General features: G+C 35.4%; 1 protein-coding gene across 9 annotated transcripts in view; it reads right to left on the bottom strand.

The window, feature by feature from the left end:
- EFR3A (EFR3 homolog A) overlaps positions 1–27522 on the bottom strand; it is a 75894-nt gene that overhangs the window by 29415 nt on the left and 18957 nt on the right. For 4 of the 9 annotated variants that reach the window (XM_014882132.2, XM_088179459.1, XM_088179436.1 and 1 more), the window contains exons 3-9: positions 23785–23861; positions 21676–21803; positions 20169–20319; positions 11634–11755; positions 9831–9980; positions 5111–5248; positions 339–417 (exon numbers count right to left, since the gene is read on the bottom strand). In XM_014882132.2, coding sequence (XP_014737618.1) covers positions 339–417; positions 5111–5248; positions 9831–9980; positions 11634–11755; positions 20169–20319; positions 21676–21803; positions 23785–23861 — 845 coding nt within the window. Of the gene's footprint in view, positions 1–338; positions 418–5110; positions 5249–9830; positions 9981–11633; positions 11756–20168; positions 20320–21675; positions 21804–23784; positions 23926–27522 lie in introns of all 9 variants that reach the window. The other 5 variants (XM_014882133.2, XM_088179462.1, XM_088179449.1 and 2 more) reach the window with 3 other exon arrangements.

Raw genomic sequence — 27522 nt, 5'->3', positions numbered from 1 at the left:
AGCTTAAGGCCACAATACAGGTTGTCCACTATGAAAAATCCTCAGTACAACAGTTACATGTGAAGTTGGTTTCTTGGATTGGAAAAGCAGCACAGCTGTATCAGCACAGAGAAATAACCAACCTGAGAGATTTCTTTGTCAAGCACAATGTCACACCAACATGGTTACCCAGCTCCTTACTCTGGAGAACAACCATCCCACTACCTTCTCTTGGATCTTTTGGATTCTTTGACTTCATCTACTGTCTACCACTAGCATGTTGAGATGAGCATTGAAACCTCTCTCATGTGCTTGAAACATGTATTCAAGGAAAAAAAAAATCCAGGAGAAAATCCTACCTGTATAGAATACATGATAATTTTAAAGCAGGAAACAGCAAATTCATTAGGATCCCATAGTCTATGATGGTCTAAATGCCTGTAAGCAAAAATTAAGACATAATGAAATAAGTACATTCTGCAGATACAAGAAATGCTATCTTATGAATTTTCTCAAAATTCACCTCAAAGGGAGTATTTATTTACATAAAACTTCCATACAATGACTTATGAACTAAGTGACAAATTTAGAATTTCAGAAAAACATTTGTTTTCTAGGTTTAGGATGTGATCATAAACATTTGGCTGAACAGAAATTCCGGTTCCATAAATTTAGGGAACCTAGTTACATCAAATACATATAGTTAAGAATAGACTGTTTCCACACAGTGCTGTAACATTAGATGCTTATTTACATGAAAAGGATCTCCTGAAGGTTATAACACCTTGAAAATTTATACTCTACAGAAGATAAATAAGTTGTTTTGAATTACAAGCTGCAAAATAATTAGGGCTGAATACTCCATCCAGAATAGAAACTCTAAGAAATATATTTGTTTTCATGGTAGTTTCATAAATAAAATATATGGAAAATAAAAAACAGCTGCTCTTTGTATGTATACACCTTTACGCTCTGAAGCATTTCAACACTTACTGCAAGAAATATCAAAACGAAATACAAATAATACATGTATCCGTTTAAATGGAATAAGAACCACAAATGAAAAAGAAATTATCAGAGTTTCAATCAAATACAAAAAATTCTGCTTAAGCAGTAACATTGGAAGCTATGAATAGGACACACATTTTTGCAAAAAAGAGAGATGAGTCTCTGAAAAAGCATGAAAAAATAACTGTGTTTTTTCAGTCTAGAAGATTGAAGAAAAGGACATTTTGCATGCATTTTAATTGGTATGATTTAGGATTAAAAAAAAATCAAAACAAATCCACAAACAATCTGCCAATGAACAGCAAATGTGCCAAATCAACAAAAAAACTTTGTAACAAAAACTGAATTGAAGTTGTGTTCCTAAACAGGTATCTCAGCTACAGAATCATTATTGCTCTCCTTTTTCTCAAAGAACTTAGGAAACATATAAAATTGCTTAAAATAACAAACTGGAAAGCCCTAGAGGTGAAAGAAGTCAGAGGTGAAAGAAGTGAACACAGGAGGACTGGCTGGATGCTGTAACCCACTCTGCCTGGAATCTGGAGATGTCAATTCCCTCCCTGGGCAGCTGCTCCCAGCCCAGTCACCTGCGTATGCATCTCTTGTGCCCTAAATTATCTTGCACTCCATTGCAGAGATTAAAAAAGTTCTCCTATTTTGACACATCACATACCTTTAACAGAAATCCCTAGAGGAAAGAATGTCAGGAATTTTAAAGGTATTTGCCTGCCAAGATATCAGCAGATTTGCATTACTAAATATCCAGCTTGAGTACCTGTTGGGGATAGCTGCCTTTCTTGTGCACAGGTGTATTTAATCCTGCCTTGGGATAGAAAACCAAACAAAATTACTTCTTTAAATTCTTCAAGGCTTAGTGGCTCATAATGTATTCATTCGTGTCTTCTCTTAATATCATTCCAGGACAGTCCATCATATCTTGTACATAAAAGTTTATTTTAGCTAATGCATTTTATTTCTATGAGAAAATCATACTCTCCATTATCTTCTGACTGGAACTGATACTTTAATCTTTTAGGGCAGCATGTGTTCTCTTTTATCCTTGACAGTTCCCACTTATCTGACCCAAAGATCCATTCAGGCAGATTATGGCCAACTGCATCCCATATCATGTTAACAAAAAAAAAAATTCTCTCTAAACAAGACACACGATTTTATTTTGCCAGAAATGCCAAGTATTAGCCGCCTTAGGTAAATGAACTGCTGGGAAGAAGGCGGGGGAAGATGACAGACTTGGTCAAAGCTCTGTGTAACAGCTCAATGGGCAGCATACTTTGTACTCCTAAAGACAGCAGGATTAGAATTCCTGTAGGTGATGTATTTTACTGACCATAAGAAGTATTTGATGTAGTTTTGTTTTGGCAAAAGACAGTAAAGGGTATTTTTAGTATGGTGCATTTACTTCAGTTAAAATCAAGTCACACCTTAACTCCTATTTTTTTTTCCAAATTACATTTCTTTCAATAAAGAATATCTAATAAAGATTACAAAAGATTCTATTGCTGGATTAACACATGCCAAACTGCCATCCATTGAGATCTGCTGAATATATATTGCAAATATGCCCATTTAGGTCTCTCAATTTCAAAGGAACACGAGAACCAATAAGGCAAGTTTCTGGGGAGAGAGCCACTAATGATCCCTGAATTCTTTCTCAGAGCTACACATGCAAGTAATCCTTAAAGCAACAGATAATAAATTGATACCAAGGAGCCTGCATGTATGGGAATATATAAAATATTCTGCGCATGCATCACGTTTGCTGAAAGAATACTGAACATCAGTCTGTTAATATTCCAAACCCCTGCACACATGATGTGATAACTGAAAAAACTGGAAATGCAGTTGTTACACTTGAGAAGTTACATCAGATTTCTGTATCTCTCTAAATCTGTCTAATCTATTCACCATTGCAAATCCATGCTAAGTACATCTCAATAGCTTCTGACTGTTGACACAACATAAAAATTTTTTGTAACATTTAATGTAACATTTTTTGTCTTTCATTAAGCAATTAGAGACTGATCTGTAAGATTTTTCTTTTTTTTTGCAAATTGTTATTTTAGAGTTTCTAGCTACTGCATGTAGATACTTATAACCATGGAGATTTTCTGCCTAAGACAAGGAGAATTAACATCAATCCAAACCTGTAACAGGAGACTAAACCTGTAACAGGAGACCGACTTCAGATTACTACTATCTTCATTACATTTAAACCCATCAATCACTGAAAAAAGCCTGCCTCATGATACAGGCAGCACTGCACTCTTAGTTTTGCAAAGAGGTGGCAGCATGTGGCCTGATACTGCAGTGCCACATGAAGCAAGCCTTCAGGTGAGATCTGAACCTGCACCTTCATGTTATCATTGCAATATGAAGACTTATCTATATTTACAGAGTTTCCTTAAAAGCTGTGAAATAGCTGAACATTGTTAGAAGAAATTGTTTTCTAATCAGAAGCTAAGGCAGGTTTTTCAACCTGAAAAAGTGAAATAGACTATCTCAAACTTTCATTCTAACTGTTCTGTCATTCACAAAGTGAAGCTGATTAGATAGAGCACTCCCTTTTTGTTTAGGAAAAACAGCTTGAAATTGCATTTTCTGCATCTCTTGCTCTTCAAAAATACTAAACCTTTAGAGCAGTCATTTCTAAAAAGACACATTTGTGTCTTTTTGTGTCCTCAAAGTCGAACACAAAAATGGTGACTACAAAGACTCTATTCATAGAGGAGATAACATATTCTGAATAACTGGTCATTATCTACTGATTTTGGTGCATAAATGCACCAGGTGGCACACTGAGCTGACAGAGTCAACTGGCTCCTTAGAGTCATAGCATGTAAGAAATGAAAATAGGCTGAAAATAATACTTTAGAGACATAGGCTTTAGAATAGCCACAGGAAAAGCAACTATGATGCCTTCTCAAATCCCAAACCAAGCACTACCTCTAGTCTGTGGAATCAGGAATTATTTGTAGGAGACTTCCCTGATACTAACATGATTCAAAAGACTGAAATCACTGCAAATGGGGATGAAATTTTGAGATAAACTCACGAAAAGAATTAAGAAGTGATAAGAAAGCAGCTACAGTATAGTACCAAGTAGTCCATCCAGACTGTTTAGTACCTAGGTGCCAACTGTGATCACAGGTATTCTGGAGGAATGCAAATTTTAAATCTAGGAAAGAAGGAGTGTTTTTTAATAAAAGACTCAACTTTGCAACACAAATTTATATCAGGTTGGTATAACAGATACATATAGAAAGTAAGGGAATGTTACAGTTCTTTGTAGTGATGCTTTTTCAAGATAAAAGAGGGGTTACAAGTTTCTGCTTCAACACCAACCCTATCTTTGCAATTTCTCTCCTTAACTGGTAACTTGAAAATGGCTTTTGGAAGCTTGAAGGCCTTTCAGTGTATAAATAAAATACTTAATCTTGGTGGGAAGAACTAGGCCATGTAAGAGAATGCATTCCTGTACCTGGGATGCACCTTGAAATATCTGCAAGAAGAAGCAAGCAGGTCTCCTCATGACCAGGAAAAGCCAGAGTTGGAAAGTGGTATCCCTGAGTACTAATACATCAAGTATAATTTGTACCATGTGTTTTTGTGCATAATGTGCATACTGTGTGCATATCTGCCACTTACTCCTAAGTGAGCTGTTAAAGATATTCCTCAAAGAATATCGAAACAGGTCCTGGAAGAAAATGGCAGGAAAATATAAATTATAACTTTATGGGGCACAGTATTCCTTTGTGCTACTTGTATTTTATTTAGTTTGTCTCTCCACTGATTGTGGCACTCATCTGTGGGACATTATTAGCTTGGATAAAGTTTCACATTGAAAAAAAAAAGGTCAGCTGAAGCAACAACTCATGTAAATTATTTCACTTCTAAAAATCAGTCAAGCAGGACACTCATTCCTCTATAACTGCCTTCAAGTTTACTGACAGGCAGCAAAGATGAGAGATTACAAAAGGGGCAAGTTTTTAAAGAAATGTGAATGGAAAGTTTTGAGATGAAAAGGAGGAAGAAATTTAATGCAACAGAATTGAGGATGAAATAAAGAAAATCGCTTAAGATCTTCCACAAATTTTCAACTTACGCAAAAACTGGTCTGACAGCATTATTCATATTTCCATAGGTTGCTCGTCCCAGTAGTTCCCTGAAACAATTCTCAGCCAGCACAGAAGGATTTTCTTCTTTCACTCCTGCCGTAGGAGAGGATGGGGGGCCTATTCTGCTGAAATAAGACAAAATGCATTGATTATATTACTGATTATTGTTCACCTTTTCTTTACTGTATTGTACCCTTGGTATTAAAACTCTCATGAGTCACTCTCTTCAACTAGGCAAGAACTGCAGTTCTAATATGCATAAAATCTGAATTCTGAATAAAATATTTTATTCTCTTATAGTAGGACCACAGATCATCATCCATTCACTCAGTACTGACCAGTGTATTAGTAAATATTTATATGGCAAACACAAAAGCTGCTAATATTCAGTTAACTTGTAATCTACCACATTTTGACAAAACACTGTGAGTTGTTAAAAAGGAATGAAGGCTGTGAAACCACTAAAAAAATTTCGACAGAATCTTAGTAATATTGTTCAGATTAATGATCTCATTCACCTGCCCATTACTGAGTCCATACTGTGTGGGTGAGCATTAAATAAAACTCCAATACTTCTGCACAAACAGATGGCTTGTGAGTTGAAAAAAAATGTCTGAGTGAACTAATTAGAACATTATCACCCACACAGTTACCTCTAAATAGACAGTGTAGAAGTTGGTCACCTTCTACCTAAGTGCCTTCCATGATTGCTTGGACAGGGCACTGCTGAGCCCCTCACTGTGGGCTCTGTGGTGAACACAGGTTTCAGAAAGAAAGCAAAGAGATCCCCCCAGGGTACCTCCACTGCTTACCAAAAGTCACTGGACCTACAAGTGGCAACCTTTTTTCTCCTCTCACAAAAGACATTTTAGGAACTTAAGTGAGGATTCATTACAATAACATTATCCATCTTTAATTTTAGACCACTAACCTAAACCCTTAAACATAATTTCAGTTCTGCAGTGCAAGCTTGTGTGTTAAATACATTTGAAAGTCTCAACCAAGAGCATTCAGTTTAGTTAAGCATCATAAAAGCTTTAGAACATTATAGAAAGTTGAAAATTGAAATAGTCAAATGAACATGTTAACATCATAGTTATAATATAAAATATTAATGTAAAATATCTTTTGATGGCAAAGGATTTTCCAGTGTTTCAATACTATTGACATCTAAAATTTCCATATGAAAATCCTGTTGCCTCTGGAAATATCAGTGTTTCAGGAGTTACCACAACAGTGCTAGCTTGTAAGATTTTAATAACAGAAGAGCCTCAGGAACCCTGTTAGATAAGGAGAAACAGTTTAACAAGTGCAACATGATTAGAATTTTAAAAGGTATGACAATTTGTATATAATCCACCACGAGTATCATGAAACTCCAGCTTTATCCAACTGCTGTGCCACCCAGCCTCCCTTTTTCTCTTTCCCCTGTACTGGTGGACTCTGATCTAGGAAGATGAGCACCCTTCTCAGCACAGAGAAGTGATGAGAGATAGTGTAGGACTGTCATTTCCATTGCTGTTTAGACACAGATTCCCTAAAATACAACAGTATTGTGAAGGTGGGTGTGTGGGGAGAAAAGAAGAAAGTAGGTTGCAGAGCATTTAGAGCTAAGCCTGTCTGAAAGAATTCCAGTTAAAATAAAGTAAAATAAGCTATGCTTTAAGTGCCTGTCTATGCAAACCTACAGAAGGTGACTTCTCAGCACTGTTTGGGAGTCTTTTTTTAGGTGAATCTTCCTAGTATTAAAAGTTACTCTTTGCATCTGGATGCCTAAAATTATCTTGTGTTGTTTGTAGGAGTAACATTTTATTTGAACTTTAACAGCATCTACTTCAAAGTATTTCTCAGTAAGTATTCCTTGGCATAGTCAGACAACTAATATGGAATACTCTCTTTAGTTTTATAGGAAAGCTTTGTACAGCCTCTTGAGTTTCTAGATTCAAATGAGTAACCCATACTCATTTTGTTTCACTGATTTGGTTTTTACAGAAATATCAGAAAACCTCTGAGAAATCCAACGACAACAGCTAAAAAAAAAAAAAAATCCAGTAGAATTCCTGTGCATCTAGACTTTTTGTTCTACAAGAGGGCTGAAAATGTGCTTTATAATGAAATGGGCAAGGACAACTCCCTTTAGCTCCTCTACTGGCTTTTTTATGGGCAATCTCTATCAGAAGTGGCAACAAGGAACCAGAGGGAGGATGTGCTGAAGTACAGCAGTTTCCATAGCAAACACCTGATCACAGACTTAAACTAGCTCACAGCAACTCAGCAACTTAAGCATGAGACTTCTTAATGCAACAAAACCAGGATTGGGTAAAGATATGACAAGACATGTGAAGTATGATTTAACCACCACTTTTGAGCAGAGTAGGTACAGGAATGTTTGACTATGATTCATTAATCCTGAGAAAGAAATAAATTCTAACTTCCTCTAAAACAGAATTTGTATGAACATTACAGATGTATCAGAAGGATTTGAAGTCAAGTTTACATTAAGTGCTAGAGTGTCCCTCTGCCTGAAATAAGGCTGGCAGGTTTAGCTCCACAGTTATGAAGAATATGTCACAAGTAAAGGAATTACCAATTTCATACATCCCTTCCCTATTTTGGAAATGGATATAAATATATATACACATATATATATATATATATATATATATATATATGTATATATATATATATATATATATATATATATATATATATATATAAAAACATAATATCCAATAGGCACCTAACTAGAATGTGCACTCTGATATACAAACAAACGACATTCACAAATACAATTATATTTTTAAAATGTTATTTAAACAGTAAATTCTTAACTCCAAGAAGTGTCTCATCTGGTATGCACTCAAAATAATCTTGAATTAAGCTGTAAAATTCCACGAGTTAAAATTACATTGACTTTCAAGGTAAGTACCTACAAGTACTTCAGCTTTAACCAAAAATGATTTTTCTTCTATGTATTTAAGTTGAGGGTATTTTCTGGAATTTCTGCTCTTTCTCAAATAATGCTTTAACTCCATCTGCCAGAACAATATGCTTCTTACTCCTACTCTTCAAGATGTCTCTGTGCTCCACAATATGAAGTCACACATAAAACAAAATGAGAAATTGTCTGTAACATCATTTAAGACCAGCAGGTAACAATTTATGAATGCTATTTTCAGCTTTTCTGTCATATGCATATCATAAAAGGCTCCTGCTCACCACTTGGAAAATCATTAGTCTTTTTTTTCATGTTCAATGTGCATTATAGGATGTTTCAAGCACAACGATTCAGAAATGTAAGTTGCTTTTTGACAGATTTGTTTTTCTACCCCTATTATTGCCTTTCTCCATAGATGATAAAAATCACCCCTGCAGTACACATACACTGATCCACTTTAAGTGGTTAACCCAAATCCTGCTTCAGTCAGTTTTTCCATCAGCAGTTAATTTACTTCTGCTGTAAAAGGCAAGTGTGTGCCCGAGGGCACTGTAAAGAGCACCAAAGGAAAGGGGCCACCTGCAGCTAGAAACCCTGTCAGAGTAAGCAGAGGCAAAGCAGACTCTCCTTGCTCAAACAGCAGCTTCAGAAACCTTTCTCTCTTACTCAGATCACTCTTCAGATGTAAAACTCAAGTGGATATTTCTGTAGATTTTGTGTGGGCCCTCAATTATATGCAGTAAATAGATAAGGCATGGACAGACAGATAACTATTGATTTTAGTTATTTAGTCTGAAAATTTGTTTTAGAGATGAGACAGGTACTGGCAAAATAATAAAAAAAAAAAAAAAAAGCTGAGGAATTGAAAAATAAATGTCAAAATTCAAACCAAAAAAAGAGAAACTGACAGATCTAGAAAGCTAAGTGAAAGCATGAAAAGCTTGTTGTTATAGGAATGCTGCTGAGCCTCTTAGCAGGCAAGTTTTGAAGCAGCCAGAATTGGACATGGAATGAATATTTAATTTGCTTGCACTACTGAAGTTGGTTTTATGGAAATTTCCCAGTGCTACCAATAAACAGTTTTTACACCTACGCAGTGTTTAATCAGAGCCAAAAAAACCCCAAAAACCAAAAAACAAACAAAAACCAAACCCGAAAAAACCCACCAAAAAACAAAAAAACAGTGACTCTTTTAAATTGTAAGGTGACTGGCATCTCCTCAACTTTAATTATCATAGAGATCTTCTTGAATATCTTTTTGCAAACGTGGCAAGTAATATGCCTAGGAGTCACTCAAAGCAAAAAAGAGAAGGGGATCTACATATAAATAAAACTTGAATTCCTTACTCCAAGTACTGTTTCAGCCAGGACAAGCACTGCCTAATGACTAAAGGAATTAAACCCTCAATTTTTAACAATCTAAGCAGCAAAATCATTTGAGTCACCTAAAAGCCTTTGCTTACTCATCTCTGCATCTGATCCAATAAAACACAGAGTTTACAATTTTTATCAAGTCAAAATATGGATATATAATTTCTAGAATAACTTTTAGGCCAACAGAACCTTGAACAAGTGAAAAAAAGTGGTTAAAAAAATTTTAAGACAAGAAATATTAAGCACCATTATGCAGACCTAGAGTAGAAATTTCAAGGAGCCTCAGGTAGTAGAGGTGAGTTGTTGCTTCCACTACAAAGAAAAGGATATCCATCATAAAAATTTAGCCTAGAGATTGCTTAAAATAACATGCCAGTGACAAGGAATACAATTACCTGTCAATATCTTCTATTTTCTGCATGTTGAACAGCAGTGATGGCACTATCTTGTCCATGTGCTGAGGTTCCCAGATAGTTGCTCGCAGCTCATCATTTACTGTTTTTCGAACCACGCCCTGAATGCCCCTGATTCCAGCAATTCGGATCCTGAGGAAGGAAAAGAGGAATTACTGAAGCTGAGACACACAGCACCCCCCAGTAGGGCTCCATACCTACTGGGCAGCAGAAATTAAGGAGTGTGGAATTCCAGTAAGTTCTCACAAGCGGCAACTGGGAAAACTGGCCAATCGTTAAGGTTGCCAATGTTTTCTCTGCACACCTTTAAAGCCAGTAAGGAAGCTGACAAAACAAACAACTGAACAGAACATGGCCTGTAAGGGTAAAGCTGACACTACTCAAAGAAGACTCAAACTCTGTACATCACCTCTGACAAATGTCCCATGGATAAAACCAACCAACTCTACCCAGTTTACTAGCCATCAGCTGAAACTGCACAATCTCAGCCTATTCCACATCTGAAGAAAAATGGGAATTTACCACAACACAGCTGAAGTAGTGTCTAGCACAGCCATGTGATCGTGTCATTAGAAGTTGTAATTAAGGCTATGAATTAGTCAGAAAAGATCTTCAAAGATTTCTGAAAAATTCAATAGATGGAAAGCAAGGGATAATTCTGTCAACTTAAGCCTAGTGGACAAAAGGATCTACCACTTTCATTCTAAAACCATTTGACTGAAATCAACTGAGAACTAATCAACAATGACATAATAAAAAGAAAAAATAACAAAAGTTCAAAAAAAGACTTGGTCTAACTATTGTCATTATTTCATAAAACAAAAATAGCTGGAAGGAGAATCTGTGCAGTTACATGAATAGCAAAATGTTATTTTTGAAGTGATAATAACAAATTTCCCACTATAATAAATGGTAGGAAGAGAATTTACTTCCTGAAAACAAGTTGATACAACTATCAAATGAAATAAATACAAGCCTCACTAAAATTTTAATTATTTCTATCAAAATCCATCCCATATTTTAAAAATCTGGATTCAAGCATGGACAACACTTAACTAGCCCTTGATCAGTCAAATTCGCTGAATTAAAATATTTCTAAGATGAACTACAGAGGTAGTTCTATAATTATTTTTGTTTAGATTTCAATTTGTAAACACCTAAATCTGTAGCTGCTCATATTTTAGCTATTTCTGAACAAAGTCTTGTGCATTCAAGATTAATCCAATTTCATTCTAGATCTTTTGAGATAGTTTCAATAAGACTACACACAAAGCAGGAAAGAGAGGAATGTACAAACATCTAGAAAAGCTGCTTCTGGGAAGGACACAGCCTCCAGGGGGGAGCCACAAGAAACAAACTGCAGCACTTATGTAAGAATGGGAAAAAACACAATTCCCATTCACGGAGGCTCTTGAGTTTCACACACATAAGCACACTTCAGACATGTAAGAAAACACAGTTTTAATGAGTAATTCTCATAGAGCAGACTTAAGGTATCGTTTTGCTTTTCATGTAAGTTATGAATTCATGCATTTACATTAGTAAGTGGTGCCTTTCTGGAGAGAATCCATATAGTCTAACATGCATTATTAAGGTTATATTACGCCTTAATATCCTAGGAGTTCTAGCTACCTGAGATTTGCAATATTTGGTGCTACTCAAAGTCAGACTGGCATTTTCTTCATGTGGAATTAACTACTCCACTAAACACCTTAATAAAAGCTGTATTACAGACAATATTAATGTGTCAACAGCTTTCAGAAATTCCTGCAGAATGACACTTACTCATTTTGTATTTCTGGATCAGGGTCACAGGAATGACACATGGCACTGAACCGGGACACAAAGAAGTCGTAGCGTCTGTGATAGGAAGGAGTGTCCTCTTCAATGTTGGCAAATTTGACAAACTGGAAATTAAAATACAATAAAAAAAGCTTTTAATACCAATTTCCTAAAATGGAATAATGTGTAATAAGCTTCATTTAACAACTAACATTAAGTAACTGCATTAAGGTAAGAACCCAATTTTGACAATATTTTAGAACTTCAGAGAAGAAAAATCTGAATAAGACAGTTTTCTTTTTAATGTCTTTCCACAAGAACTTCCTTTAGATAGCTCTGGAAGGGTGAAACTCTATGAAATACAACATAGTATGCAATATGGAAACATCTAACACTTGAACAGTTAGCATCATCAGTTGGAAGAATCATTTAGGTTGGGACAGACCCTTAGGATTATCAGGTCCAACCATTTCCCTTACACTGTCAAGTCCATCACTAAACCTCATTTTATATAACTACAGGGATGGTGACTCAGCCATTTCCCCAAGCAGCCTGTTCCAATGCTGATAACTCCTTCAGAGAAGAAATTTTCCCTGATATCCAGTGTAAACCACCCTTGACACAACTTGAGGTCGTTTCATCCCATCTCTTTCAACGTGGGAGGAGAGCCTGACACCCACCCTGCTACACCCTCTCTCAGGCAGCTGTAGAGAGCAGCCCAAGCAATCAAACACTACCAGGTTACCTAGCAACATTCTGATGTACCAAAATTCAGGGGAAATAAACTTGGAGGCATTCTGTCAATTCTATCTTGACAGAAGGGAAAAAGGAGCCAGGGAATTATAATCTAGGCAACTCTAGTCCATTCACAGGAAAACACTGGGAAAAAAAAAAATGCCAATTTGCCAACATCTACAAAGTCTCAAAGGGGTAAGCAACCTGGATTTGTCAAGAACAAATCACATCAATCCATCTTTATTCTTATGACAAGTAAATAACTTGTGAATCCAGATGAAGCAGCATCTGTCAAAACTTCAGTGATGCTGTTGACAAAAAAATGCACAAAATTCTCAAAGTGAAGATAGAAAAACACTGTCAAAAGAATACTCCCCAAAAGAGAGATGTACAAGAGTTTGGAAAAAATAAGGAAATACTTTTAAATCATCACAGTACAAAATATGATTTGAACTTCACTAGAGACTTAGATGAGCAGACTGGGCTCATCAAATTTGCAAAGAACATTAGGCTGGCCAGACCTGTAGGCACACTTGATGCCTGTTTTCTGAGCAATTGGAAATAGGACCTGAAAAACCAAGGAAGCAATTTGGGAATGGTTATTGCAAAACAGCATTTTAAGCCAGAAACAGCTGAATGAAGAAAAGGAACTTAGTCAATGCCAATATAATGGCATGGGAAACAGAACAATATGTTGAGATACATCTGCTTTACTTGTGACACCCATGAAGAAACTTTTGCCATCTAATTAGGCCAAATAAGCCCTTAAATGAAGGGGTGCATCCAGCTGAAACATCACAGCCTAAAATGGTGAATAACTGATACAGTTCTCAAATTATTCAAGAAATGGACAAAGTTTTAGATAAACATCTGTAAAAGAAGAATGAAATACACTAAATTACCCAGACTACAGCTGCCTAAAAAGTATCAGTCTTAAAAGGTAAAGAAGACAGCTATAAAAAGAGAATTAATTGTTTTCTTTGTCCAATGGTAACAGGAAAGCAATAATAGCCTTATATTGAAGCAAAATCTAAGTTAGACATTCAAACTCCCCCTTTCTAAAGTGAGCAGACTGCCTAAAGACTTTAGAATCTCCATCACTGACAGTTCTAAGAACAGACTACAGAAGGAAATAAAAAGCAAATCAAAACATTTTCGGGTAAGGTTGAACACTCTGCTGGTTCAGCCCTGAAGCAGAGTGATGGCCGATTAAGACTCCTCTGCTTTTACTCACACCATTTTTATCAATTCCTAAGCACAGGCTGAGGCATTTCCTTTGTATTTTTTCATGATGCAAAACCTGCTTTCATCAGCACATTACCCACAGACATCCAGACAAGCCCAAAGCACTTTAGCATAATCTGCAGCACAATGATTTGTGGAGGGTTTGAGGTTTTAAAGCTGGAAGCGAATGCTGTGTATTTTTTTCTACTCTTTTGTTTAGTCTTTTTTTCTGTTTTATCTAGAACATTTATCCCTTTCAGCTGCACTACCAGTTACCCTCTAAAAGCTACAGGAACAGCAGAAAATGATACAGTTCATAAAACTACATTCTCAGCTGTTACTGAAAATGGAGCAAAATTCTATAGTACAAGCCTATTTTACAAGTCTTTCTGTTAGGAATATTATGTATTTCAGGTGGTAAAAAAGTGACAGAAGTCAAAATCTAATTCTGTATGGTCCACTGCCACAGACTGAAAGACGATCTACAAACAGCTCCCATATGTTTTCTCCAATAGAGTGAGCTATAAAAATGTTCATTTCCTTCTCAAGAGTCCCTAGAAAAAGCTTCTATAGCTCCCTAGTTTGTTTAATGGAATTGTTACTAGAAAAATAGAAATAGATTTTTCTTTAATTTTGCTGACAAGAATTTCATTAGTCCTTATATCTTAATAAGGCACGAAGACCAAGGATTTAATAAACCTCCAAACAATATTATCTTAGTATTTTCCAAACATTCAAGTGCTCAAGTCTACAAATCATTCACCCAGAAAACTTTCATAAAAGCACAGAAAAGAACAGAAACAAAAAGTCTGAAGAACACAGAGGACTGTGGGATTGGCTGTGAGAATGAGAATATTAATTCACATTGCATTTTTTATCAGCCTTTAATATTATTATTACCTGAAGCACTAATTATTTGATTGACAGGATCTCCTAACAGGAAAGCTTAATATACTCCAATAACTGTTTTGCTAGAAGAAAGATTCATTGTACCAAGAAACTGCTTTGTATGAACAAATGATAAATTTAAGCCAAGCAAGTGTCAGGGACTCCCTCGTTCTGAGTTATTCTCCTGTGTCAGGGTACAGCTTTGCAGCAGGGACACAAACACATGAAAGTCACACCTTTCAAAACAGCCTGCACAGTAAGAGATCCAGAAAGGGTAAAGTTTTTTTATGTCCTCATGTGTATAGCCAAACAATTTCACTCACTGAACATACAGCATTTCTGAAGCACAATCCAGGATTAGCATTCAGATGACTGAGCATTTAGGCCACAGGAAAGCTGTCTGTGGCAACAGTTTTGAGCTGTGCACTGTCATTCAGTTAAGTGTAAAATTCCATCCCATCGTAGAAATTTTAAGTTTTTATAGTAGACATCAGTCTATACAGCAGTGGTCTTGCAATTGTTGTTAAATAATATTTTACTCCTAAGCACATAAATTCAAACAAACTTCTAATATAACAATTATTCAACCTAAAAATGGACAAAACTCTTATGAAAGTCCAAGCACTTGCCTAGGAATCATTTATAAAGCTTTTATAGATGTAAACATGTTATTCAGTCACAGTAAATGCTTGCAAGCATACAGTGGTAACTTATGGAAGTTTTACTAGTACAAGCATCTTCTGTATTTTATGAGACAGAAGGTACAGAAAGGAACTTACATTCGTAATACCTTATTTCCATTTATTTTGAAATCAATATAATTCAATCAGTATAAAAGCATATAAATCTATCACAAAGTCAAGAAGAAACATATTATTTATTAAGAAGATGTTTATTCCAGACTGAGTAGAGAAATTTGGATCATATTACCAGGGAGAGAGAAATTGTGCAAGCCCTGTAAGTAAATTATACAAGTTCTTAAGGACAGAATTTCTTCTATGCATTTATGCTATTTTATCATTGTTATGTAGCAAGTACATTAGGAGAAAAATTGTAACTTTTAATGGTCCCTGGATGTCTTTAAAGAAGGTCAGTTTTATTCAATAATAATCACTTGCATCATATTTTAGATTTTTTTACTTTAAGTATCTCCCTGTAAGAACACTAGGCTCAACCTGAGCACTATTTTTCTCATATCTGAGCTCCCCAATCTGCCTTCTGCAGCCTGCAATTTTCTCGTTTCGAACAGGGAAAGAGGGTGCTGATACTGGCAGTTGCCACCTTTTATAGGCCAAGGAACTGTATTTCATTATTATGAAACTGTCACATGGGAAGTCATGATCTCCTATAAACATAAGAGTCTTACAAACCACACAGTACAGCCTTGATGAGAAGTGTGAATGTTATGCATGCACTTAACAAACAAATGCCAGAAGGACAAGCACTTCAAATTTCCAAAGGAGAAAAGCTTCAAACACTGGATACATTAATTTCACACTGGATACATTAACTTAACAAATCCAGTATGAAAATGATCACAAGGTTCTCAGCAATGAAAATTGGTGATTTAATTTATTTATAATACTTAGGGTCACCAGACGCTTTCAGTTTTATTGGAATAGGATGGATAATTTCACATTCAATTTTCTTTTGTGCCTGTTGGATAAAAATTCTCCTGACCACCACATGTACAATTGTGTAACAAAATCAGCAATGGAATGTTGGCTTACAGGGCCAGTAGTGTATCCATGGAACTGCAAAACTAGAGAGCAAAAGTACAAGTGGGGGAAGCAAAACTTAACTTTGACCCTGAAGGACTTACTCAAATTCTAGCAGATGTAGACATACAACTTCTAAAATAATTTAATAATCCAAAGGATAAAAAAGAGTGCTGTGTTAATCTGTCTCCCTGAGAGTTAAGTCCTATTAAAAAGACAGAAGAGGCATCCTAGAGATGGAATTGTTTCAATGTGTATTAAATCACTACCAGCACATAATTCTGTATTGGTACATGGAATGAAAGAAGCATCTTGCAATAAGGGTAAGTTTCCATTGCTTACTTCCAGATTAGCAAACTGCAGACAAGGCAAACAGGGAAGTACTCTGCTGGGAATATTAATTCTGACATAGCTTAATTTCAAAGTGTTAACATTTTGTACTACTTTTACATACATATACACTTAATTCTGACCAAACCAACTGCTTTTATTAGCCAACATTAACAAATATGAAAGTCTTGTCTCAGGCACTGGTTGACCACTTTTCCACTTGGGAGTCTGCTTATCTTCCTTTAAATAACAAATGATGACAACCAGCAATAACAGCCACCTCCTCATGCACAGGAAGCTCAACATTGTCACTGATGGGATCATTATTTCATTGCTCCTACAAAGAAACTGCCTTTATAAAAGGAAGCACCCTATCAACTAAAAAAGCATTTATGGTACAGAATTAAAATGTGGTGATACCGTGTTCCATGTATTATCTGCTATTTTTCACATGAAGCCCCAATATCTTACTGATAAAATACAAAGAATTTACCCCATCAGCATTCTAAATTAGCTTAAAATGTTTTGTATTTAACTGAGTCTTGTAAATATGGATTAAGATGAAAGTTTTACTAAAGTATGTATCCAATTGTTCTTGACCAGCTGCCCACTAAAGACTTTTTCTGAACCTTTTTCAAAAACTGTAGAAATAGACATAAATTTGATATAGATTAATAGACGTAAATAGGATCTCTCATTCCAAAAAAATTTGACTACAAGGTCAAAGATTTTAATGCTTGTCACTTCTATCCTAGTAATAAACACTATGGACCCAATCAATATATTTACTTCTTTGTACATGAACAGTGGAGATACTTTACATGATATTCAGTTACTGAAATTCTGCAAGAAAATTAGAGAGAGAAATAAAGTATTGTTATAAATTTCTAAGGAAAAGCTTATTGCAATCAGCCTTCAGATTCTCTAACACATAAGCCAAAGAGATATCACTTTTTCCCACCACATTTTTTCAGTTTCCTCACCAGCATATGCTGTCCTAGCACATGGTCTATAAAAATATCTTCCATGCTAGAAAAAGCCATTTTGAACTGCACAGACATTATCAATTTGAAATTTGGCCTACATAAAAAAAACGCCAACACCTATTCATTATATCCACTATTGAATTTTACCATTTTTAAGTATCTGTCTTATATAAGTAGATTTAAAACTATGTTATTAAAAAAAACCAACAAAACCAAACAAAACAATGCTATTGTAGGAAATAAATAAACATAATTTATAAATGCAACATATAAAAAAATCTCAGTAATTAATTAAATATAACCTGAAGATTAGGCTTAAAAGTACATAAATAAAACCCAAACAATTATTTATCTAAAATAGTAATTGTCAGGCTTGATTTAAAAAAAAAAGACTTTTTATTATAAATTAAATGAAATTTAAATTCCCAAATTAATTTAAGATGACAAACATCTAAGTAAAAGTTCCATATTTTTTCTTAAAATATAGGGCACCAAGTAGATTAAGTTCTGCATCCAAAACCAAATACCTGAAAGTCAGCAAAACACATTCAGAAGACAGTGGGAGCTTCCAAATCTTTCCAAGCCTTTAAACTACTGAAAGATGTTCTGTACAGAGATTTGCTTCATTTGAAACCCTTTTAACCAACCACAAGAGCCTCACAGTTGAAGCAAAATCTGTGAGGCTGAAAAAGCCCTACAGCTCAAGTAAAGAGGTTTGAATTTTACTTCAAAGACATCACTGCTTTTCTATCTCAATGAAGCTTTGAGTAGAAAATAATCAAAATCTACTTAGAGCCACAATCATACTCCATATATTTTAGGGGCCTTAAACTGAGTTTCCTAAAAATACCATGTAAAATGTTCCAAAGGTTGCCTGACTTTTCACCAGTTAAAGATAGTTACTTCATATACAACCCATTCTTCTCTTCCAGACAAGACCAGTTTGCACTCCAAAGTGGTACATCAGCCAAAGCACATGAAGCATTATTCAGTCACCACACCATCTCCTCTGTTTGTTTGTTTGTTTGTTTTGTTTTGGGGTTTTTTTGTTTATGTATTTCCTTCTGGAGGAGAGAAAAAAGGGTGAATATGGTAGTAAACTTTTTTCATTAATCTAACAAAACTCATTTAAGAACACAGTAAGGCAGTGCCCTTGGTAACAGACAAGCTGTTACTCTTTGTTCCTTCTAAGTCAATACAAACAGACTCGTATCCTTTGTCTTCATTAACTCTGGCAGGCACCTAGGGAAATTAGCAGAGTTAGGCTAAAATACGGTTTTGGAATACTGTTGAAGAGCCATAAAAATTCGTTCTCCTCACAGAGTTTCTCCTCTTATTCAGGGAAACTTTTTTTTTTCCTTGAGTTTTATAGAAGACAAACACAAAGTATCTCCTAATTCAGGAAGTCCATTAATTTCCTTTACTCACAGAAGACTTAGGAACCAACAGGAGTATCAAACAGATTACCCTAAGGTGGAGTCCTGTTCAGAAATATGCATTTTGAAGTGACACAAGTCTTCTACATCAGAGTGGAGGTTGGCAGTAACCAGTGATTTTAAACAACTGTAAAGTGATGCACACCTTGCCATTTGGCAACCCAGGAAACATGTCACTAAGTCATAAGAATCAAGTCCCTAAGAGGACTTGCCCAGGCATTATAATATGAACAAATCAAAAGAAACAGGGTAGCCTGACTCAATGATATTTAAATGAGTAAGAAAAATTTTATATGTATAATGAGATATAGGTCTCATTATCCTCAGTAAAGCTGCCCTGCTAGTGGGGGAACAAGGGGACACTTCTACTCTACATTACAGCAAAACTCTGTTCATTCCATCATAACAAGAAATCCTGCTCTGGGGTAAGATCACTTCACTACACCCTCCTGTTCTCCTGAACTTCAACTCCTTTAAATTTCATCAACCAGGAACCAAACCCAAAAGCCCAACAGCTTTACTGATTCCACAAAGAAACCCTCCATTGTTAAGAATGGCAATAATTTACCTGAAAAGCAAGTACTCTATACTCAGGTAAAAGCAATTACTCTAAGTGAAAACAGTCCACATCAAAGTCCTGGAATTTATGAGATTTCAATTTTACCAGCTGGAAAATATAGTGGTTGGAAGGCAAGTATGACAGAGCTATACCCTTGATTGTACTCATCACTCTGATTGGAAAACTAGATCTCTGAATCTTCATTTTGACACTTTCAGTTACGCCCTTCAAGCCTGGTTCTGAATCCTGAAATATTTAAGCTGGTAAAATGGTGAGGTTACTCAAAGCTACTTTTCAGCTAACAAGAATCTTTCTGTGTAGCTTAAGCTGGCAGAAAACAAAACACTGTCTTACCTACATATTGGCTCCAGGAATGCTGCTTAAAGACTCAAAATATGAACTCACAGCACAGCTTTCCTGTTCCTTCCAGAAGTTATTTTTGGAGGGAATGAGCCCAGACATCAAAAGAATTTGGGACACTGAAGGGAAACAGTTTATCTGCCTCCAGCTGGTATCTGCTCTGTGTTTAGACCCAAAGGATACACCCTGCTACAGAGAGCATCTTTTAATTCATATCAACTGGCAGATCCTTTAAGACTTCTAAAACTATCTTCCCAAGCAAAGATTTACTCTGATTTGATTTAGCATCTGAGCTTACTCACAGAATTAGTCCCAAGGACTTGCAGCTTTGGTTCGCCTGATTCCAGAAGCTTGGCCACCATATGAAGGAAACTCTCCACAAATGGTTTTATGCTTTGAGAATGGCAAGCCATTAGAAGTTGGTCCAGTGCCTCCATGGCAATTAAAACATAACTGAAAATTAATCAGAGAGACTCATATAAAGATGTATTGCATTAATCATTAACTCAGTTAGTTCAATTTAGGATCTTACCACAAAAAATAGAAAAGAAAGAATGGAAGGTGCATATTTCCCTTTGTATAACATTTAGGGCTATTTTCAACATCCATATTTTCTCTCATTTTTTCTTTTTTGGGGGAAGACAGGGTGGTGTAGGAGGGAGGAAGTAAAGAACTGAGTGTTGGCTATTTACTCTTTCTATAAAGTTATAAAAACATCTTTGGATGTCATGAAGACTAAAAAATGTAGGTCTGTGATGGATATTGCTTTCCTGCCACTTTTTAGACTTAATATTTCTCACTTAAATATTTGATTTAGCCAAAAGGGCTGAAAATAAAGATAATCTTGTTTGCCTATATCCTGACTGACATTCAAGGGTGTATTGGGCTTATATACACCAGATTTTGTCAGCAAGGGGCTGTGGGGGTGGTTTCTGTCAGAAACCAGGAGCTGCCCCGATGACAGATACAGCCAGCTCCAAGACCAATTCACCATTTCCCAAACCTGAGCCCCTCAAGGACACTGGAAGTGCCCACAGGTAAGCAAATACCCACAGTGCAGACCATAGAGGACCCCCTGCTGCAGCAGGCGGATGTGCTTTGGAGGAAACTGCTGCCCACTGCTGCAGAAAGGTTCTGCTGGAAGAGGTTTCTGGCAGGCCCCATGGAGAGCAGCTCATGCAGGAGCTTTTCTGGCAGGATCTCTGATCCCAGGGGGACCCATGCTGGAGCAGCCTGTTCCTGAAGGACTGCACCTTGAGGAAAGAAGCCATGCTAGAGCAGTTCTTGAAGGACTGTCTACAAAGACAGACACAAAGCCAGAGCAGGGTAAGAGTGTGAGAAAGAAGGAGCAGGAGACACAAGATGGTACAAGCTGACCACTGTCCCCAGTCCTAATCTGCACTGCTTGGTGGGGGTGGAGGTAATGGACTTGGGAGTGAAGTTGAGCGTGGGAAGAAAGATAGCTGGAGGAAAAATGTTTTTAAGCTCTGCTTTAATTTCTCACTCTCCTACTCTGTCATTAATTGGCAATAATTAAATCAATCCTCCCCAAGTTAAGTCTCATTTCCCCCATGATGAAACTGAGTAATCTCCCTGTCCTTATCTCAACCCACGAGCTTTCCATTTTATTTCCTTCTCCATCTGGTTGAGCAGGAGGAGTGAGAGCAGCTGGATGGGCTCCTGGCAGCCAGACAAGGTTAACTGTCCACAAAGGGACTGGGTCTGTCTTGCTTTCCAGACTCGATCAGAACACACACGATGAAATTCCATGACTTGCTAGCATCTATTTTTAATGACTTCTCTCCTTACCCATAGCGATGTCTGACCACATCCCTGGTCAATCTCTCTGCCAGGTAAGCCCCAATTCGATCCAGCTTCTCTGGTGCAGAAACTGCATAGAAAGTCAGTTTCTCCATGTCAGCTTTAACAAGACCATCCTAGAAACAGAAATACAAAATAGAAAATTAAAGAGTTTGTAGGAAATATAAAGCTTTCCAAGCGTTTTTCCTTTTTTCCTCGTTAACCTTTAAAGATCAGAGCCTTACAGACAGAAATAAACTACTGAAAAAAAGCCCAAACTATTGAGCAAAACTGCCATAACCTTAGCTGCAAATATCAGCAACATAAAACAAAATATTGTTAAAGGAAATGAAGCAACTAGCTCGCCCCACGATTTTTTTTTTGTGAGGGAATGGGTATTCTAAGAGAAAGTATGTAGTGAGGTATGTGACCAGTTCTAAGACACACTTCTTTCCTAATAGCACAAGGTAATTTTTTTCTTTTCCCATACCCTCACCAAGTATATTCAATGCATAATTTTGATAAAATAGAAAACAAGACTGTAGTTTAAATATTTAATATTGTAGTTTAAATATTTTATTTCTTCAGTGTCAGATCTTGAACAAGGCTGACCATTTGAGGGCATAATTAAGGGCATTTGAGGGATAATTGTCAGAATAAGATCAAAGATTAACATATTAGTTCCAACACAAACTGTATCAGGGATCTGCTCAGATGAAGTCATAATCATAATTATCAGGTAAGCAGGATAAGGCTTTTTGTCTTTTTATCTTTATTTTTTCCCCTGGAAGTACATAAAAAACATTTATTTTTCAAATAAATTACTTAGAAGCCTTTAAGACACTCATTATTGATTAATGAATTTTATCAAGCAAATCTTCTCATACTTTATAGGTCTGCAACTCAAGGGAAACATCATGAACTGGCCTGTGTCCTCTACTGACCCAATGAATACTAACCAAAGCAGAGACTAAGAAGTGCCCACTCAGAGCTACTGAGTCAGATTTAAACTAAAACACTACAATTGTAGCATTTCCAGGTGTTTCCACATCTGTAACAAAAACTAGAATAGAACAAATAAATCTATAAAACTATACTGCTCCATGCATTCAATACACTGCATAGACAGAAAACATTTCCTTTAGAGCCAGTAATATGCACTTACATAATCCCTAGCACTCAGTAACAACACAATTAAAAAAACCCCAAAACTACATACTTTGTAACATATAAGCCAAATACTATACAAATACTGACTGTGCTGCTTACTTCTACTGTAACAAAAGATATAAAAATTTGGTAACATACTTAAAAAAATAAGAGCAGCAGAAACATCAGCTCTTGATCAGCCTGAACTTTCAAATGATTATGTGTAGACACATGCATTCCTCAATGGTACACAGAAGTAACAAAAGATATAAAAATTTGGTAAGACACTTAAAAAATTAAGAGCAGCAGAAACATCAGCTCTTTATTAGTCTGAACTGTCAAATGATTATGTGTAGACACATGCATTCCTCAATGGTACACAGAAGTAATTTATTTTCACAGAGTAAGAGTTAGGCTTTAATATAGCTCCAAGATATTACAGTGAAATGAAGAAATAAAATTGTAGATGAGTACCTGGAAAAATTAAAAAAAAAAAATCAGAAAAACCTTTTAGGGTCATAACAGTCTACCAGAACTATAAAAATGTTTACAGTCAATAAACTGAGAGTTAAAAAATTAAAATCCTGTAGAAAACCAGAAAATGTTCACACCTGCAACCACAAGAAAGCGTTTGTGGTTCTAAAAAGTGATGAAATTAAGTGCTACCTCTGCAGCAGAATACCTTGTTTAATGAAGGCTCTGTTTCTCTGAGTAAAATATACTAATTTTATTCTTCAGTGTGCGGCACTGCTTTGGAAATGGAATTAGACCAGACGATCTCTATGGATCTCTCTCCAAATAAATTATTCCACTAACTTCTCTCAAAGCTATTAAGTGCTAAATCACATTTTATGGTAAAATGTTAAAAGAGAAAAGAAAAAATAAAATTAAAAAAAAAAACCTAAAGCACAAGCTATAACCACAGATTTTCAAACACCAATCTCTTAAAATTCTAAAGTCATGACTCACTTTTGGATCTTCAGGAAATATGTTGTCTACCAGACGCTTGTAGCGAGGTCGCAGCGCAGCACAGCAGCAGCAAACTCCTGCAGAGAGATTGACCCAACGGGATTTAGGATGCAGTTCTAGGGACTCATTTGAAGGGACAAGCTGACAAGCATGGAGGAAGAAGATAACACTGAATTCAGCTTGCTATCAGCAATAAAGCAAAACCAAGGGAATTGAAAGTAAGTACAAGTCAAATAAGCAAAAGTAATATCACACTACAATACACGAGAAAATGCAAGGATCTTGGTTACTAGAAATGCACCTGCCATCCATACTTAAAAACATGCAGAAAAGTCAAGGTATTTTAAAATTGAGTCATATTAAAATTAAAACTACTTCATTTGCAGTTTTATCTTCATTCTGAATGACTGCTTCAAAACATCCAAATGTGCATTATGTGCATTATTCTAAAAAAAGAAAACCAAAATACAATCTGTTTTAAAAGCACCCATATAAACCAATATAAACCATAATATGCAAAACAAGCTCTGACTTCTTTATCCCCTATCCTTCCTTTTACTGGGCACTGGTGAAATGACAGTCACTTGAAGCAGAGAAATTATTTTTTTTAATCTCATTTCTACTTACTACTAATCTATATACTCAGAACAATGCATGTAACTTCAATATTATTATTTTTCAAAGTCATACTGCCTGCTCTAAAAAGGTAACAAATCCACAAAGCATTGTTTGGTCTTTCTTCTAGCACTAAGAACTTTCGAGTTAGACTAAAACTCAACATAAAAAAACCAATACCAAACCGAAACAAAACCAAAAAATGTTTCTAGGTATCTGTCCAACTGTTTATCAGGGTAGACCTACTCCTTTGTTACTAAAATTTTTTTATAAATCAGGTTTTAAATGTTTTAGTGGGCAAATTATCAGATTAACTTACTGATCAAGCCTCAGAACAACCAACACCAAAGCAGCTCTAATGCACAAGAGCCACTGAGTAAACAGTAAGACACTCAATAATAATGTATCAAGCACACATGTAGGTCATGTCTTTCAAGTCTCAACATCTGAAGGATTCAGAGTAGCTAAATACCTTGCAAATGTTTTATTAAAGATATCTATTTACATACTCAAAAAAAATCTTATAACACTTTGCTAAAAATAGTAAAAAATGCAAAACAACGAAGGGTATCTTGGTCAGAAACTTTTGATGATTACAATTGCACTGCAAAAGCAACGAGACTTGTATTTCTTAAGATATCTAAGTAACCTTAGTGGTTTTTAACCATACTTACCAGAACATCTAGGAGATTCAGGACAAAGATTTCATCTGCTGTACTTAGCTTTAATTATAAGACTCTACAGGAGTAGATATTCTCCATTATATCTGTTTTCTGATACTATTGTCTCTTGGACAAAAAATACATTCTGTTCATACTTTGACAACTTAGTTCTTGCAATTTATTTAATCAAAAACAATTATCGAAGACAGATCCAGGATTTTAAAACTGCATTAACTAAGTTCTCCCCAATGGATTTGAATTCTGCCCAGCTCATGAATTAGAGTCCTGTATCATCACTAACATCAACACTGATTTATGACTTCAATACATAATTATGACAACAAAAAGCACTCAAGGAATAAACAACTGGAATATCGAGAATTTTTTTGTTAAATAGTACTTTGTGACTACTGTCAAGTTCTTTATACCACTCCTGATGTCTTACTCAGGGAGAGCCAATAACTGTAAAAATGTACACTTATGTAAAAGCTGCAGGTATGAAGTAGATAAAATCAAAGTTCTTTAGTATGCCACTGGAAAATGTAGGTATGAAAAGATGTTAAAATCCTACTTGACTAAAAATGGAAATAATTTAGACAGGTCTACAAAAATATTCTATTGAGACCAGTGCTGTGCAACATCTTAAAAGTAAATAAAATCAAAATAAGAAAGGAGTACTGTATTAGTGTCTTGTTTATTATTCTGTATTGGGAAATTCAAGTAAGGCCATCAAAATGCACCAAAAGCATGTAATACTGCTAAATATTTCTTTAGTTAGCTATGCAACTCTGCAGCACTGTTTGTTTGGCTCAGCACTCTTTGTATTTGCTGTTCCTACTTGGTTTTCTACCTTATGGTTGACCATTAACTTTGGCCCAAGGTAAACAGTATGTTTGAATACAACTAAATAAAACAAAATATTCTAACAATAACTGTAGCAAAATATTTTTATACAACTATCTAAAATGTAACAAGAGCAGGAAAATATTCTAAACCACTGCTAGATAGACAATTAAAAACACTTTTTAGAATTACTTTCTCCTTCTTTAAATGACAGAAGAAGAAAATCTTTGCAAAGAACTGCAATTTAAATCTTAAAATAGTGTTTCAAACCTGTGTTAATTACATAAATTTAAGATAAAATCTGGATAGAGTTACTTCTTTGAGATGGATAAAAAAGATCAGATAACAGTACCAACTCATTCTGGCAGCCTTATCAGATGGTTTCACTTAATGGAAATATAATATTGCTCAATTGAAATACTGCTCTTCAAATTTATGGAACATAGTGAATTTTGACAACAAAAAAAGGCCTAACAGTAAGTATGCATAAGATTTGAAATTTTCTCCTCATCTTGGATTTTGGTAGTATCTTTACATTGCTATGCATTTAATTATGGAACTGTTTACATGGGGAAAAAAAAACCCATAAACTTGTCAAAAATTCTTTATTGTCAAAGTATAAATCTAAAATTAATATTATGCTAATACCATCAAAAGAACTTCCTACATTAAACAGAGCATTCAAGTATCAGAAAGTGAGATTTAATCTGTCAAAGCTTTCAGCCTCCAAGCAGAACACTATCAGAAATAAAACTGAGAGGTACTCCAAACAACACAGAAATTACAATCAAAAGTAAAATCAGAAGAGTTAAAAGTCATGACATAGATTCTCTGGAAAAAACTACTAATCATTGCTCAGTTATATCATTTTGATTTAACCATGAAAGATTAAAAAATGTAGGAATAGGTTTAAAGAATGTATGAATATAAAAATAAATTTTAAAAAAAGAGAAAACAAAACAAAATCCCCAAAACATCAAGTCAACAAACTACATTAAAAGTAACCCATCAAATTTAGGAACATTTTACTACATAGACCAAAAAGATTAATTATCAAAGATGGATAGAAGCTGGGTAACTGGAAACAGATTCCCTACTTCCTGGATACCAATTTAAAACAGATAAAAATTTATGGAAATAAACATATTTGTTTCACACAAATAAATTGTTTTGTAGGTCTATAGAACACAGGTTAAAAAAAAAAACAACCTGCTCCAATTTACACAGGTTTATTGAGGAAAAATCCTATGAAAATTCCTTTTTAGTGTCAGGTAAAATTTGCATTTTAATGGCCTCCCCCTTACACACATCTTTACATCATTTTATGCAAGTAAATATTAAAGCAATAGCTACAGAGAATTCCACACTGAAACATGATAGTTAATGTAAAAGGTTTAAAAAATATTGTTTGCTTCCCTAATAGTGCAATTTTTATCAAGTTCAAGCATGCACATTCTCTTCTGCTAAAGCACTCCATAATCTGCATTGTATATGTTAAAACTGTACATATTTACCAGCTGCACGGGCGCTTCTTTTTACACATATTTATTCTACACAAAAGCAGTAAGACACAGCCCCCGCCATCAGAAAATGCAATTTCACCTACCCAAACACATAC

Source organism: Sturnus vulgaris, chromosome 1, assembly GCF_052056855.1.
Source record: "Sturnus vulgaris isolate bStuVul1 chromosome 1, bStuVul1.hap1, whole genome shotgun sequence".
NCBI classification, from domain to species: domain Eukaryota; kingdom Metazoa; phylum Chordata; class Aves; order Passeriformes; family Sturnidae; genus Sturnus; species Sturnus vulgaris.
This window is presented reverse-complemented; position numbering and strand designations above follow the sequence as displayed.